At 45.5% G+C, this 14,312-nt stretch overlaps 1 protein-coding gene across 1 annotated transcript in view; it reads right to left on the bottom strand.

Annotated features, from left to right (window-relative positions):
• Positions 1-1,302: 1,302 nt before the first annotated feature.
• LOC137434802 (glutathione synthetase-like) overlaps positions 1,303-14,312 on the bottom strand; it is an 89,096-nt gene continuing 76,086 nt past the window's right edge. Inside the window, exon 10 of the mRNA XM_068127916.2 lies at positions 1,303-1,792. Within this exon, the coding sequence (XP_067984017.2) occupies positions 1,639-1,792 (154 nt within the window). The 3' untranslated portion in view covers positions 1,303-1,638. The remainder of the gene's footprint in view (positions 1,793-14,312) is intronic.

Here is a 14,312-nt window from a genome sequence, read left to right as displayed (position 1 = left end):
TCTTCGTTCGATCGCTCCAGAACGGGGGAGGTTCCAATCCTATCCTCAAATCCCTCTTTCCCCGGCTCGCTTCCGAACTCCTCAGAGCCTTCCATCCACTCGGCCATTTAGTTCATGTCCGCCATTATGTGCATAAATGAAAATTTTGTAACGCGCTGTCTTGTGCTCTTCCCGACACCAATCAACTATAATTTGGACACACCGGTACTACGACCCCCCCCCCCCCCCCTCGGCGAGAGAAAGACAACTGTTAAAAATTTTGATTCCAAAAGCTGAGCGCAATTACCACCCAGCGGGTGTCGAACCCGCAACCCTCGGACACGCAGTGTCCGCCGGGTTCGAATCCCAAAATCCTGACACCAGGTGTCACGTTCACTCAGTAGTGAACGCCGCAGGGTGACGGATGGCCAACTGAGCTTCAACTTTGAGGCGTTCATCCAAAACTATGGTGGTGCATTTCACACACGCGGGAGTGGAGGGTGACAAGTCTTACCTGCACGGATTTAACTTGGGCGTCCTCGAACCCACGACAGATAAACAAGACAGACAGGGAATTGAAAATGTAACAAAGGTTTAATGAAAATAAATGCAACAAGCTGTGCTGGAACGTTCTATGATGACGTCACACGCGCTCCAATCATGCCGCGCCACCGCATCACTCTATGGCCATCCTGACCAATCGTTCCTCTCGGGGAGGGTCCTCACGGCTTTCTTCACGCCCCTTGAAATGACTCGGCTGGATGGAGTCAGTGGTAGAATGTCCGGATCCGGTCGGCGATTGTGTGGTTTATTTAATTGTAAGCACCGATTGCATGGCTGGTGTTGTGTTATAAGAAACGAAGGGAAAACCACAGAGGCGACTACATACAGGGAGTCTTGAAGACCCAAAACACCATGAAGACCCAAAAGACACAGAATTAGTCAAAGATATCCTGCGCTCTGAAACGACGTGTGGTGAGGCGCGCTGAGCACGCCGAGTCACGCTAGTTTTATTAATATAGATTCCATCTTGTTTCATAGTTATTTTGAAAATCACCTGTATGTGTAAAGGTGTCCCCGCTTCAAGCCGTGCTTTTTGAGACTCGGCCTCCTTGTGGTATTTAAATGTCTTTTGTACATCATGTTGCTTTTGTTTAAGGAAATGTGCAGTATTGATTGGTTGATTGATACCAACTACATTGATGTTGTGACATTGTAAAATGCATGACATTCTTGAGCAGGATCATCCTTAGAAGATGTGATATTGTGGCATACCTGTGAAGAGGTCAAAAAATGGAAAGAAAAATACAAAATAAATGAAGAAACATTTTCACTGTTTAATAAACTGCTCGAGTATGGATATAAAAGGAGAAAGGGGTTACTCGATTACAAATAGCTTTCATCAGCTATTTATTTATTTATTTATTTGTTCATCAGCTAAAATAATGAAACAGCCTCCATCAGCTTTCAGTGATTAAAAAAAAACAACTACTTTACATTTCATTTTCAAAAAAAAACAAACTCATTTGATTCAACAGATTTTGAAATATTTTTCAGCAAATAAATAAAGATTTAAATTCACAATATGTCAGAATAATCACATTTTGAAGTTTCTGGAAATAACAAAACAGCAATTTGTAATTTATGTTGCGGTTCGTTTCAAAGCTTCAAAAGTGGTTGCGCTGACATGGGTACAAGACATGGATTATTGAGGGCAGCGTTGCCCGCCATCACGCCGCCATCTTTCAGGGCGAGGCTTTTGCTGCGCAGCAGATGTCCACAGCAGTTGTTCAGGATCATTTCTGTGCCGCATCTGTGATAGACCAGTCACAAAGGATGCATGGGTGTGCGCATTTAGGGGGTGTGCGCATTTTTTTTATAGAGAGCTTCGTAAGCGAACCTCTATGGCAATTGCATGTATATGTAAATCCATTCAAAATTTTATGTAAATCCATTCAAAAGTTCACTTTCATTTAAAATTTCACAAAAAAAAAAATTCAAATTTTCCCCCATTCCCTTGGGAACAAAATTTCATGTTGTCATTTGAAATGTCCCTTCCATGATCCGCCATCTTGTCCCTTCCATGATCCGCCATCTTGCTCACGTGATCTTGCTTTGGTCTGGCGCGACCAATAAATTATTTTCACCTGTTGATTAAAATCATTTTCACCTGATGATTAAAATCAATAAATTACAATACAGTACTGTACAGAACGGATTTTGAATTCGAAACCGCTCATCATTTATAGCAGTTAAACCGACTTCTTTTTTCCACCAGCTACACCGGCTTCAGTTTTCCGCCAGCTACACCGACTTCATTTAAGCCAGGTACACCGACTTCAGTACGTACCTGCCAGTCAGACCGACGTACCTGGTCCAGTCGACGAGCAGTCTCGACTATATAGCCTACAGTAGGTAAGTCCTGCATTCTATCCCAATCCATCCATTCAATAAAATTAATTTGAATTTTAATTCTAAGCCCAAGATTAAACAACCTAGCCTAGCTAGGCCTAGGCCTACAGATGTTTGCGAGGGCTGCGTACTCGATCGACTGACTATTGTCGACGAAGCTCTCACTCAATGCAATGCGTATTCATATTATTATATTTTAAATTCAATAAAACGTATCCATTCACCATAGTTTTCATTCAGACACACATTTGGGATGAACAGGGAAAAACCAGCACACAGATTCCACACTTGTTGAAAACGGCTTCTTGAAAAGTAATGCCTCCGATTCTTTTTCTCCAAAACAGGTAAAAATATTCAAATTAAACAGTTTTGTCCACGCAAAAGATCTTCACACCACTGGGTGTGAAGTTTCGTGATTCTGACACCAGATATCTCAATGCTACGGTAGTCAAGATGGCAGAGGGCTGCACGACATTATCGGTGCTGTTAAACATGGGCGATGGGATGACTGTCTGGAGATGGAGTTGGGATGACTGACTGGAGATGGAGCTGGGATAACTGTCTGGAGATGGAGTTGGGATGGCTGATTGGAGATGACATGACTGGAGATAGAGTTGGGATGACTGACTGGAGATAGAGTTGGGATGACTGACTGGAGATAGAGTTGGGATGACTGACTGGAGATGGAGTTGGGATGACTGCCTGGGGATGAGAGTTGTGATGACTGTCTGGGGATGAGAGTTGTGATGACTGACTGGGGATGAGAGTTGGGATGACTGTCTGGAGATGGAGTTGGGATGGCTGATTGGAGATGACATGACTGGAGATAGAGTTGGGATGACTGACTGGAGATAGAGTTGGGATGACTGACTGGAGATAGAGTTGGGATGACTGACTGGAGATAGAGTTGGGATGACTGACTGGAGATAGAGTTGGGATGACTCACTGGAGATGGAGTCGAGATGACTGACTGGAGATGGAGTCGAGATGACTGACTGGAGATGGAGTCGAGATGACTGACTGGAGATGGAGTCGAGTGCACCATTACGATCCTGACAGGAAGAGACGGTCAATGGAGTACCCCCACAAAGGATCACCAGGCCCGACTTGGCTCCGTCACATTTTCATATCTTCCTCAAACATAAAGAACACTTTAATGAAGAACACTTTTCTTCCGACAATAATGTCAAGGCTGCTGTGAAGCTCTGGTTAGGTCAGCACAACACACAGTTCTATCGTGACGTCATCACAAAACTACTTGAACATTGGCAGGGATGTGTGAACCGCAGTGGTGACTCCAAATGAAGGAAACCGAAGGTTTATTGACAAAGCTTGGAAACGGAAATGCTTCGTCTCAAATTAAGCCAAAGATCACCACCACCTGCTAATGTCAATTTTAAAGATTCCATCAATTCAGACTCAGACCTGGTCACTCCACCTTGGTCATGCTGCTTCTACTCACCCAGAATGGATGGAGGCCCTCAATATCAGACATGAGATCAGGGCCGTCTCTCTGGACATATCTCGTGCTTTTGATACAGTCTCCCATCCTGCCTTACACTCTCCAAACTCTCTGCCAATGGAATTGAAGGCCAACTCCACACTTGGCTAACTGACTTCCTCTCCTCTCGTAATCTCGTAGTCAACGTGTGGCACTCAATGGAATCCTCTCATCTCCTCTCTCTGTCAGGGCTGGAGTGTCCCTGAAGGCAGTGTTCTGGGCCTTGTCCTATTCCTGATCTTCATCAATGATCTCTAACTCTGTGGAAAATCCCCTTTCTCTATTTGTTGATGACTCCACCCTCTGTCGTGACGTCCCACATCCTTCAGACAGGCAAACTGCAGCATCTTCCCTCTATTCAGACCTAGACAAATCAATAAATGGTCAAACACTTGGACTATGTCTTTCAATCCTGACAAATCTCACACTTCCACTATCTCCGAAAAGACTGTCTTGCAACCCACCCACCCCCCTTCCCCCTCACCTCCCCATCTACTTTCTATATACTCCTCTTGAGGAAGTTCCGTTATTCAAACTCCTGGGTCTCACTATCAGCCATGGTCTTTCGAGGAAAAACCACATTTCAAAGTTAGCCTCAAAAGTCAGCTGCCGACTGGGCATCCCCCATTGTGAAAAGTACTTCCTTGGCACACCTGAACTACAGCCGTGGCCAAAAATATTGGCACCCTTGCACTTTTTTTCAAACAATGCACCATTTCTTCCAGAAAATTGTTGTTATAAAAAAATATTTTGGCATCCACATTTGTATTTCTTTGGTTTGCAGTGAAACAAAACAAAAAAGCTGAAAAAAATACGAAATCTTAGCTTATTCCACCCAGAAATCCTAAAATGTCCCGGACAATATTATTGGCACCTTTTAGAAGTTGTTAGAAATAATTATATTACAAGCAGGTGATTCTCCTTTACTTTGAAATGGAACTCACCTGTGGTGGGTTGCAGGTGCCTGCAATATTTTTTTAAAAATCACTCATTCAACCAGTTTGAATCAAGAAAAGGAGTCATTCTGATGTTTTGTGTCACTTCCGTTTCCGGTCTTGCTGGCGAGGGTTCGTTTATTCTCAGCTCTCCATGCTATCCATCGAATTCGAAGTTAAGTAATTGTTCCCATTTGTATTTTCGTTATAACTATTTATTTTATGGTGTATATATTGTCTCCCGACGAAGATTTTCGGTGCAAATCTTTCATACCTGTATTGATAATCGTGTTAATTCGGGTCGTGTTTTGAGGCCTTGTAGTTGTACAGTGAACACTGTACAACCTTGAGGCTTTGTTTTTCTCTCAGCGGTCCGTGTTTTTGTGATCCAATAACTTTCGTTCTCTGTTTTCCCAATCTTTTCACCCCATAGCCCTCTTCCTTGTGTAAATCACAACTCAAAAAAATCCAAAAAAAAAACATTTCCTTCTCTGTTCTCATTCGTTTATTCATTCTTATTCATTCGTTCGTTCGTTCTTCGACCACGTGTTTCTCCCCCATTTCCCCAGATAGATTGTCAAATTTCAACTCGTTATTTTATCGTCCATGCGTTATTGTTTTGATTATAGTTACTTTTGGTTTGAATTTCCTGTAACTTGTAATTATTTAATCGTGTTCTGCTCCTCGTGTGCGGCCTTGTAGTTGTACCCCCGTCGGTGTTTGTTATCTTAATCGTGTTTTGCTTTGCTCTTAGTTTTTTTCCCTTCTACCCCGAACATAATACTCTGTCTAACGTTCTAAATCCCCACCTCCCCCCCCCCCCACCCCCAAAAACCAAACGAACAAAAAAAAAACAAAAACATTTATTTTCCTTTCTCCACGTGTACTGTTGACTCATCCTGTATTTTCTGTCCAGGTGTGCTGTTCGCCCCGCCCCCATTAACTCCTTGCCGTCCACCGTTTGCCCTTCACGTGACTCGTGGTGGTCCCTCTCGGCTCTCCCCCCGTTGGTATTTTTGTGCACATAAGATTGTTCACGGTTCTGTTTAAATATTATTTAAATATGTATAACCTTTCCCCTTCAGTGTTTTACTCAGTGGTATTTTACAACACGCTGTTTTTCTTCCTATTTAAAAGGCTTTTCTCAATTTCCTCTCCAACTCATTCCACCTCAAAAAAAAGAAATTCAATATCTTATACGTCTCCCTCACTACATGGTCTAAATTCACATTCATTCCATCCCTCCTCCATCATTGTGAACCGGATTGCTAACTTGAAAATCACAACAAACCCAATTTGTTTTCAATGTTCGTCTTTCATTAATCATCCACTTTCTAAACTCCCCTCTTGCCCCTCCCATCCAAATCCCTCCCCTTGCACCTACACTCCTAAACTCCCCCCTTGCCCCGCCACTCTTAAACTCCCCCCCCTACCCCTCCACTCCTGAACTCCCCCCTTGCCCTTCCACTCCTGAACTCCCCCCTTGCCCTTCCCCTCCTAAACTCTCCCCTCACTCCTCCCCTTCAAAACTCCCCCCCAACCCCTCCCATTCAAATCTCCCCCCATACCATTCCTCTCCAATTCTCCCTCCTCTCCCCTCCTCCTCAAAGCTGCCTCCTCCCCACTTCGTCTCCCTTCTATCTCATACCTCCACCCCCCCCCAACCTTCTTCTTTCCTCTGCCCCCCCTCAAACAACCCCTCACTGTGCCTCATCCCTTCACCTTCAAACCTTTCATCCTCCTCATCCTTCCCTTTCTTGGAACTCTTCTGCAATCGCTGACACACTATCAACTGCTCTCCCTACCTCCCCCTCTCATCCTTCATCTTACCCTACTCCTCCCCTCCCCTGTCCTGTACCCGATGCTCCCCCTCTCTCTTCATTAACGGTATGGACCTCAAACATCCGGGGCCTTCGCTCAAACCCGACTGATCTCTCCATACAGGTTGCTTCTGACAATCCAGACTTGATCTGCTTAACAGAGACTTTCCTCCTTCAAGATGTCTCTGATTCCTTAATATCTCTTCCTGGTTACTCCCTCCTCCGGTATGATAGACCTGAGCCTCGGCCTGGTGGTGGGGTGGCTATCTTTATCAAAAACTCTCTTCCTCACTCTCCTTGCACTGCCCTCTCTCCTCCTCACCCCCAGGAGTACCTCTGGCTACGGCTTCCTCTCCGCTCCACCTTTTGTTCATATGTGTTCTGTACCGTCCCCCAAACAGTGATGACTCCATCTACATTTCACTGTCTGACAACATGGACCAACTTCTATCCACTCATCCCAACTCTCTCTTCCTCATATGTGGTGACTTCAATTGTCATCATGCCACCTGGTTGGGTGTGGGTTCCTCTCTCACCCGTCATGGCACCTCAGCAAAGGACTTCTGTGACTCACTGGGATTGACACAATCTGTCAATTTCCCGACCCGGATCTCAGCCAATGGAGTATCTTCTCTTCTAGACTTGGTTATGACTAACTTCCCTGCTAATGTCTGATGCTCTTCTTCTGCTCCAATCGGTTCTTCTGATCATGTGCTTGTCAAAGTGGACATCTCTCTGGCCATTCTCAGAGAGCCTCCTCAGCGTCGACGAGTCTGGCATTTCACTCAGGCCGACTGGGACGGTCTTCAAGCAGCCATCAATCGTCTGGATTGGTCTCCCATCTCCACTGCCTCTGACATCAATTCTTCCTGGGAATTCTTCCAAAGCAAACTGATCTCTCTCATGCACAGATTTATCCCATCTCGCCTTCAGTTGTCTTACCCTTCCTCCCGTCCATGGTACACTGAATCTTGTGGTGAGGCAGTTGCCCTGAAACAACTTGCCTTTGCCTCTTGAAAGGCTAATCCAACTGAAGGAAATCTCAGTTCCTTCCACCAAGCTCGGAACAAGTGTGTGTCTACCCTCAGGAGTGCCAGGAAGCACTATCTCTCCTCACTCAAGAATGAACTCTCAAACCTGTCTCCTTCCTCCAAATCCTGGTGGCGTCTGGTCAAATCCGTTTCTGGTGTTTGTTCCCCCTCCATCCCCTCCCTTACCTCAAATGGCCACACAGTTGACATCGCACGTGACAAAGCCGAATGCCTCAACTCTGTGTTTGCCTCAAAATCCTTAGTCCCAAACCCATCTCTCTCTGTTCCCACCTTTCCCAGTCGAAGCAAACTGCTCCTGGACTCTGTGACCTTCTCTCCTGACAAGGTGGAGGAGTTTTTGTCAAACCTCGACTGATTCTGCAACTGGACCAGATGGCATCAGCCCACGGGTCCTAAAATCCTGCTCTGCCGCTCTATCTCACCCTCTCTCTGTTCTTTTCACCCTATCTTTTGCTCAAGGTCATCTGCCAGCATCCTGGAAATCAGCAAACATTACTGCTTTACACAAAAAAGGTGCAAAAACAGATCCTTGCAACTACAGACCAATCAGCCTGCTCCCAATTATCAGCAAAGTCATGGAATCCATCATTGCTTCGGATATGAAATCTTTCCTCTTCTCCAATGGCTTGATCTCTGATCATCAATTTGGTTTCAGACCAGGTCACTCTACTCTGGACATGCTGCTTCTGCTGTCTCAACAATGGATGGAGGTCCTCAATGCCAAACAGGAAATCAGACCTGTCTCCCTTGACATATCACATGCCTTCGATACGGTCTGGCACCCAGCTCTGCTCACCAAACTCTCCTTCTATGGTATCCATGGAAATCTCCATGCATGGCTTGCGGACTTCCTCTCTGGTCGTAGTCAACGTGTGGCCCTGAATGGATTTCTCTCATCTCCCCTTCCCGTTCAGGCTGGAGTTCCCCAAGGCAGTGTGCTGGGCCCTGTGCTTTTTCTGGTCTTTATCAATGATCTCTCTGACTCTCTGGAAAATCCTCTGTATCTCTTTGCTGATGACTCCACTCTCTGCCGCTCCATTCCTCTTCCCTCAGATCGGCAGTCTGCAGCCTCCTCACTCTCTGAAGACCTGGACAAAATCACAGACTGGTCAAACATGTGGAACATGTCTTTCAATCCTGACAAATCTCACACTCTTACTATGTCTCTCCGAAAAGATCGACTGGACAACCCTCCCATCTACTTTCTCAACAATCCTCTCCAAGAAGTTCTGTCGCTCAAGCTTTTGGGTCTCACCATCTGCCATGATCTTTCTTGGGAAAACCACATTTCCAAGCTGGCCTCCAAAGCCAGTCACCGACTGGGCATCCTCTGTCGTGCGAAGTCCTTCCTAGGCACACCTGAGCTCCTCACCACATACAAGGCTTTCATCCGCAGCTCAATGGAATACTGTTCTCCCCTATGGGCTGGTGCTCCTGCCTCACACCTGGCTCGGCTTCACGCTGTTGAATCCAAAGCTTTCAGAATCATTGGAATCTCCCGCGATGAAGCTATCTCTGAGGGCCTTTCACTCACTCACCGCAGGCAGGTAGGTGGTCTTTCTGTCTTCTACCGACTCCTCTCCGGCCTTGCTCCCCCAGCTCTCTCTGTGCTCTGTCCCCCAAATATTCCTACAGGTCACACAAGAGCTGCCAGCCACCCTCTGATTGTTAAACTGCCGAAATCTCGGCTCTCTGCTCACCTTCACTCTTTCATTCCTCTTTTCTCCCGCCTCTGGAACAAACTCCCATACTCACTTCAATCACACTCCTCCCTCCAGGTCTTCAAAACAGCTGTTCACCACCATCTCTTATCTTCCCCCATCCAAAACCTTGATCTTTTCTACCCCCACTAATTCACCCCAGATCCACCTTGTTTGAAATTCCAACTTCTTTCCTGGAAGTCTTGGCAGTGTCCATACGTTTTATACCTCTCCCACCCCCCCCCCCCCCTTCCCATGCCTTCCCCCCAAAGCCCTCTCCCTCCCACAGTTCTCTCGATGTCTCCATGTCTCTCGGTCCCTGCTCTCAAATGTTGTGTTTGTGTCCTTCCCCCTCTCTCCCCATCTTGTCTGCCGCTCCCGATGTTATTTGTTTTGTGTGTCTGTTTGTCTTTCTGTGTGATTAATGTTCGCTCTTTCACGAGCCTCGATCTTGTATACAAAAAAAAAAAAAAAAAAAAAAAAAAAAACTGTGTACCACAATGAGCATGGAGAAAAGAAAAAAAACCAGAGAATTGTCTGAGGAGGTCAGACACAAGATTGTAGCCAAGCATGGACAACCTCAAGGCTACAGGTCCATCTCCAGACCTTGATGTTCATGTGTTCACCGTACACAATGTTATCAGGAAGTTTAAGGCGGGCAGTGTAGCCAACCTTCCTGGACATGGCCGCAAGAGAAAACTTGATCGAAGATTGCAGCGAAGGATTGATTGAATGGTGGAGAAAGCACCTCGTTCAACTGCCAAACAGATTCAAGCTGACCTTCAGACACAAGGTACGACAGTTGCAACTCGCACCATCCGTCGCCAACTCGATGAAAGCGAGTTCTATGGTAGGAGACCCAGGAGGACTCCACTGCTGAGAAAGCCCGACTGGAGTTTGCCGAAACACATCTGAACAAGCCAAAAAAATCCATGTGAGAGAATGTCCTGTGACAGATGAGACCAAATCAAAGCTTTTTGGGTAAAGCACATCATCTCTATGTTTGCACAAACCAAAATGAAGCATTCAAAGAAAAGAACATCTTCCCTACACTCAAACATGGAGGAGCTTCAGTGATGTTTCGGGGTTGCTGTGCTGCCTCTAGCGCTGGGTGCCTTGAATATGTGCATGGCATCATGAAATCAGGAGATTACCAAGGCATTTTGGACCGCAATGTTCAACCCAGTGTCAGAAAGCTGGGTGTCCGTCGAAGGTCATTGGTCTTGCAGCAGGACAATGACTCCAAACACACTTCAAAAAGCACCAAGGAATGGTTCAAGACAACACGCTGGACTGTTCTGAAGTGGCCAGCAATGAGTCCAGATCTAAATCCCATTGAACACCTGTGGGGAGATCTGAAAACAGCAGTTTGGAGAAGGTACCCTTCAAATCTGGGAGAACTGGAGCAGTTTGCACAAGAAGAGTGGGCCAAACTGCCAGTGGAGAGGTGTAGGAAGGTCATTCATGGCTATAGGAAGCCCTTGACTGCAGTTATTTTGACCAAAGTCTGTGCTATCAAATATTTAGTCTTGGGTGTCAATAATTTTGTCAATGCCATTTATTTTTATTTTCTGATTTAAAAGGATATATTAAGTTCTGAATCAAAAACAAAGGTTCTGTGATAGTAACAGTGAAATAAAGAATTGTGGAGGCCAAATACTTTTGTCAATTTCAACTTATTTTAAGAGAAAATTGCGAGTTATTTGAAAAAAGTGCAAGGGTGCCAATATTTATTGCCACGACTGTAGAATCCAAATCCACGGCCTTCATCCGCAGCTTCATGCTCTACTCACTGGGCTGGCACCTTGCTCAGCCTCACTCCTTGCTCAGCTTGACGCCATGGTAACCAAGGCCTTCAGAATTATTGGAAACCCTTGCGATGAAGCTAAGTCTATGGCCCTATCATTTCTTATCGCAGACAGGTCAGTGGTCTCTCTGTCTTCTACCTCTTCCTTTCTGACCTTTCATCCTCTAATCTTTCCTTGCTTTGTCCTCCCCGGGTTTCTGCAGGTCACATGAAGTCCACGATCAACCCCCTTCCACGGAAACTCCCAAAATCCAGAATCACTGGTCACCTTACTCATTTATATTCCTCTCTCTTCCCGACTGCGGAACCAACTTCCTTATTCTCTTAAATCTCAAGATTCCCTCCAAGTCTTCAAGACAGCTGTTAACCACCATCTCACATTATTCATATAACATGTTCAAAACCATGATTTATTAAATATCGCATTTACCGTACCTCCACCCACCTTCAGCCATTCTTAAGTTATCACGGAAACGAAAACCTATCAGGACGCACGGACAGACAACCCCAAAAACATAATGCCTCTGGCAACTTCGTCTATGGAGGCATAATAAGTATCTGAGGGAGCTAGAAATCATGTGCTCTGCAGTCAGTGGGCCCAGAACAGCTAAAAATGGTAAGAGTTCTTAAAGAGGCTCCATGTGCCATCAGGCATGCAGAATCGTCAGCAAGAAAGCAATACCATCTCTCCAATCTATAATAATAAAGGCAGTGTGTGTGTGTGTGTGTGTGCGTGTGTGTGTGTGTGTGTGTGTGTGTGTGTGTGTGTGTGTGTGTGTGTGTGTGTGTGTGTGTCTGTGTGTCTGTGTGTGTGTGTGTGTGTGTGTGTGTGTCTGTGCGTCTGCCGTTGGTTGTTAACTCCATATGCGGGTTTCTTCCTACTTTTTCTTCTTTCTTTCTTAATGCTTAAAAAAAAGACAACGAAAGCGGCAATTGTTTTTGGATGATTATGAATTTGTAGTTTAACCTCCCCTGGCTCCCTCACCACACTTTTATTCCATTTTATTGGGGCACTGAGATTCAGTTATTCTTGCAGGCCAACTCAACTTGACGCTTCTGACCTACAAAAAGCAGACTTTCAGTATTCATTCTAGCGACGGAAGGGTATTCCAACATGGTGGCTGCTTGCCCTGCGAGCACGTGATGCAGCTGCGCTCTCGTTGTATATACAGCTTGGTGAACACACCCCAGCACATGTGTGCGACCGAGCTTGGCTTGTACGCCCCTAACGCCGCCTCTGGATATACAACCGTGAGCTTGCAATATGCACGCATCACATACTTAGCCGCACGCTCGTCACGCAAATTCGCACTGTGTTAAAATAACGGTTTTTTACATCAAATTTTGACACAATATTTTTAAAAACTGAATGTTCATCAAATAAAAATACTCAAGTTTTACAGTGACATGTGTTTTAGTACTATTTAAGATTTCATAACGACAATTATCTTGTCAATAGCTGAAAGTTGTGCACAGTTCATATGTGAAGAGCTTTTTCTTCAGCAAATATTAAAATTGGCCTCGTATTATTTTGCTGCAAGTTAGTAGGCAGATGATTGAATATGTGAAGACGGAAGTGTTCTGTGATTACGAGTTGCGAGATGCTGGTTTGTAAAGCACTGAAGTTTGATCTGTAGGTGTCATGAGAAATATTAATTTAAACGTGGATAGATATTTATGAGGTTTCATTCACCAGCAAATAATATACGGGCGGGCCACCAAAGATGGCGGCGGGCCACCAATTTTTTTTTAAGCGTGACCCCTGATACGTATCGAACTCCGAAGGAGTGCGTGAATGAAAACTGGGTGTTTTGTGTGTGTTTAAACACCCCTTTTGAAGATCATTTCCACTAAAACCAGAAACAGGCTGATCTTTGGTCAGTCTGCCTTCAGCTCGCTCAGCTCCGGATCTTCATTCCGCCATTTAGTCCACTCATCTCAAAATTGGCTTGCCTCAAAACAGGTGTCTATTTCTGTACTTCAAATCTACTAATCTTAATGTCACTGATCTTCGTACCGACAAATCGCTCTATTCCTGTATACATCACAATGCTTATAAACGCAAGTGTTTGCGCCTTTATTCAACTTCCGCACAACTTTTACATGTAACATGTGATAAAGCTCAAGAATCTCTTCACCTGAACCAAATTTCAAATTTTTAACTTGGAATTCACCTTAGCAGCAGATTTGACTCCGAACATAGTTTTCATTTGTCCAATTCGGCCATTGTTGGACACTGGGAATCTCAACAGTTTCATTGGAGGTGCTTGCTTGAGTGCTTAAGCCGCTTGGCGAGCGATCTACACACAGATTCTTAATGGAAACCCCGCTGTTTACCATTCTCTTACCTTTCATTTGCTTTATTTGTCTTTTGACTTTGATTTTACATGACTTTGATGCTCAACATTGAGTGCTATTATTACATCCATGAGGTTGGGGCACATTCCGCTTTACTTGCTTCCTGATGATTCAATGTGAGGATTGCATTATTCCAAAAAAGGGGGGAGGGGGGGGGGTGCTTATAAACCTCAATACTGCATTGTACTACAGTATTATTCCATAGATGATACAGATGATAATTGTATATACCCGTGGGGTGGGAATCTGGAGGGAGGGGAAGAGGAGGGAGAGGAAGACGTGTAGTGGGACGTCGGAAGGATGGGAAGAGGTGCAGCGGGAGTTCTTTTGCACCTGTTGTTAAGTTTGCCAAACACTCATTCCATGGTGCTGTCTTCCCTTCTTTTTCTCTCATGCTGTCTTCCATTGCCCCATGCTGCCTTCCCTTCTCCCGTCAAGTTGCCTTCCCTTCTCACCTCACATTGCCTTCCCTTCTCCTCTGCTCAAGCTGCCTTCCCTTCTCCTCCACGCGCACTGCCTTTCCTTCGCCCATGCCACCTTTCCTTCGCCCATGCCACCTTCCCTGCTCTGCTCACTCTGCCTAAAATTCCCCTTACAACATGCTGCCTTCACCTCCCCCCCCTATCTCCTCACGCTGCCTTCACCTCCTCCTCTCCGCACGCTGCCTTCCCTTCCCATCTCCTCACGCTGCCTTCCCTTCCCATCTCCACACGCTGCCTTCACCTCCCCCCCCCCTCTCCTCACGCTG

The sequence above is a fragment of the Myxine glutinosa genome, chromosome 9 (assembly GCF_964187855.1).
Source record: "Myxine glutinosa chromosome 9, kmMyxGlut1.1, whole genome shotgun sequence".
Taxonomy (NCBI): Eukaryota; Metazoa; Chordata; class Myxini; order Myxiniformes; family Myxinidae; genus Myxine; species Myxine glutinosa.
This window is presented reverse-complemented; position numbering and strand designations above follow the sequence as displayed.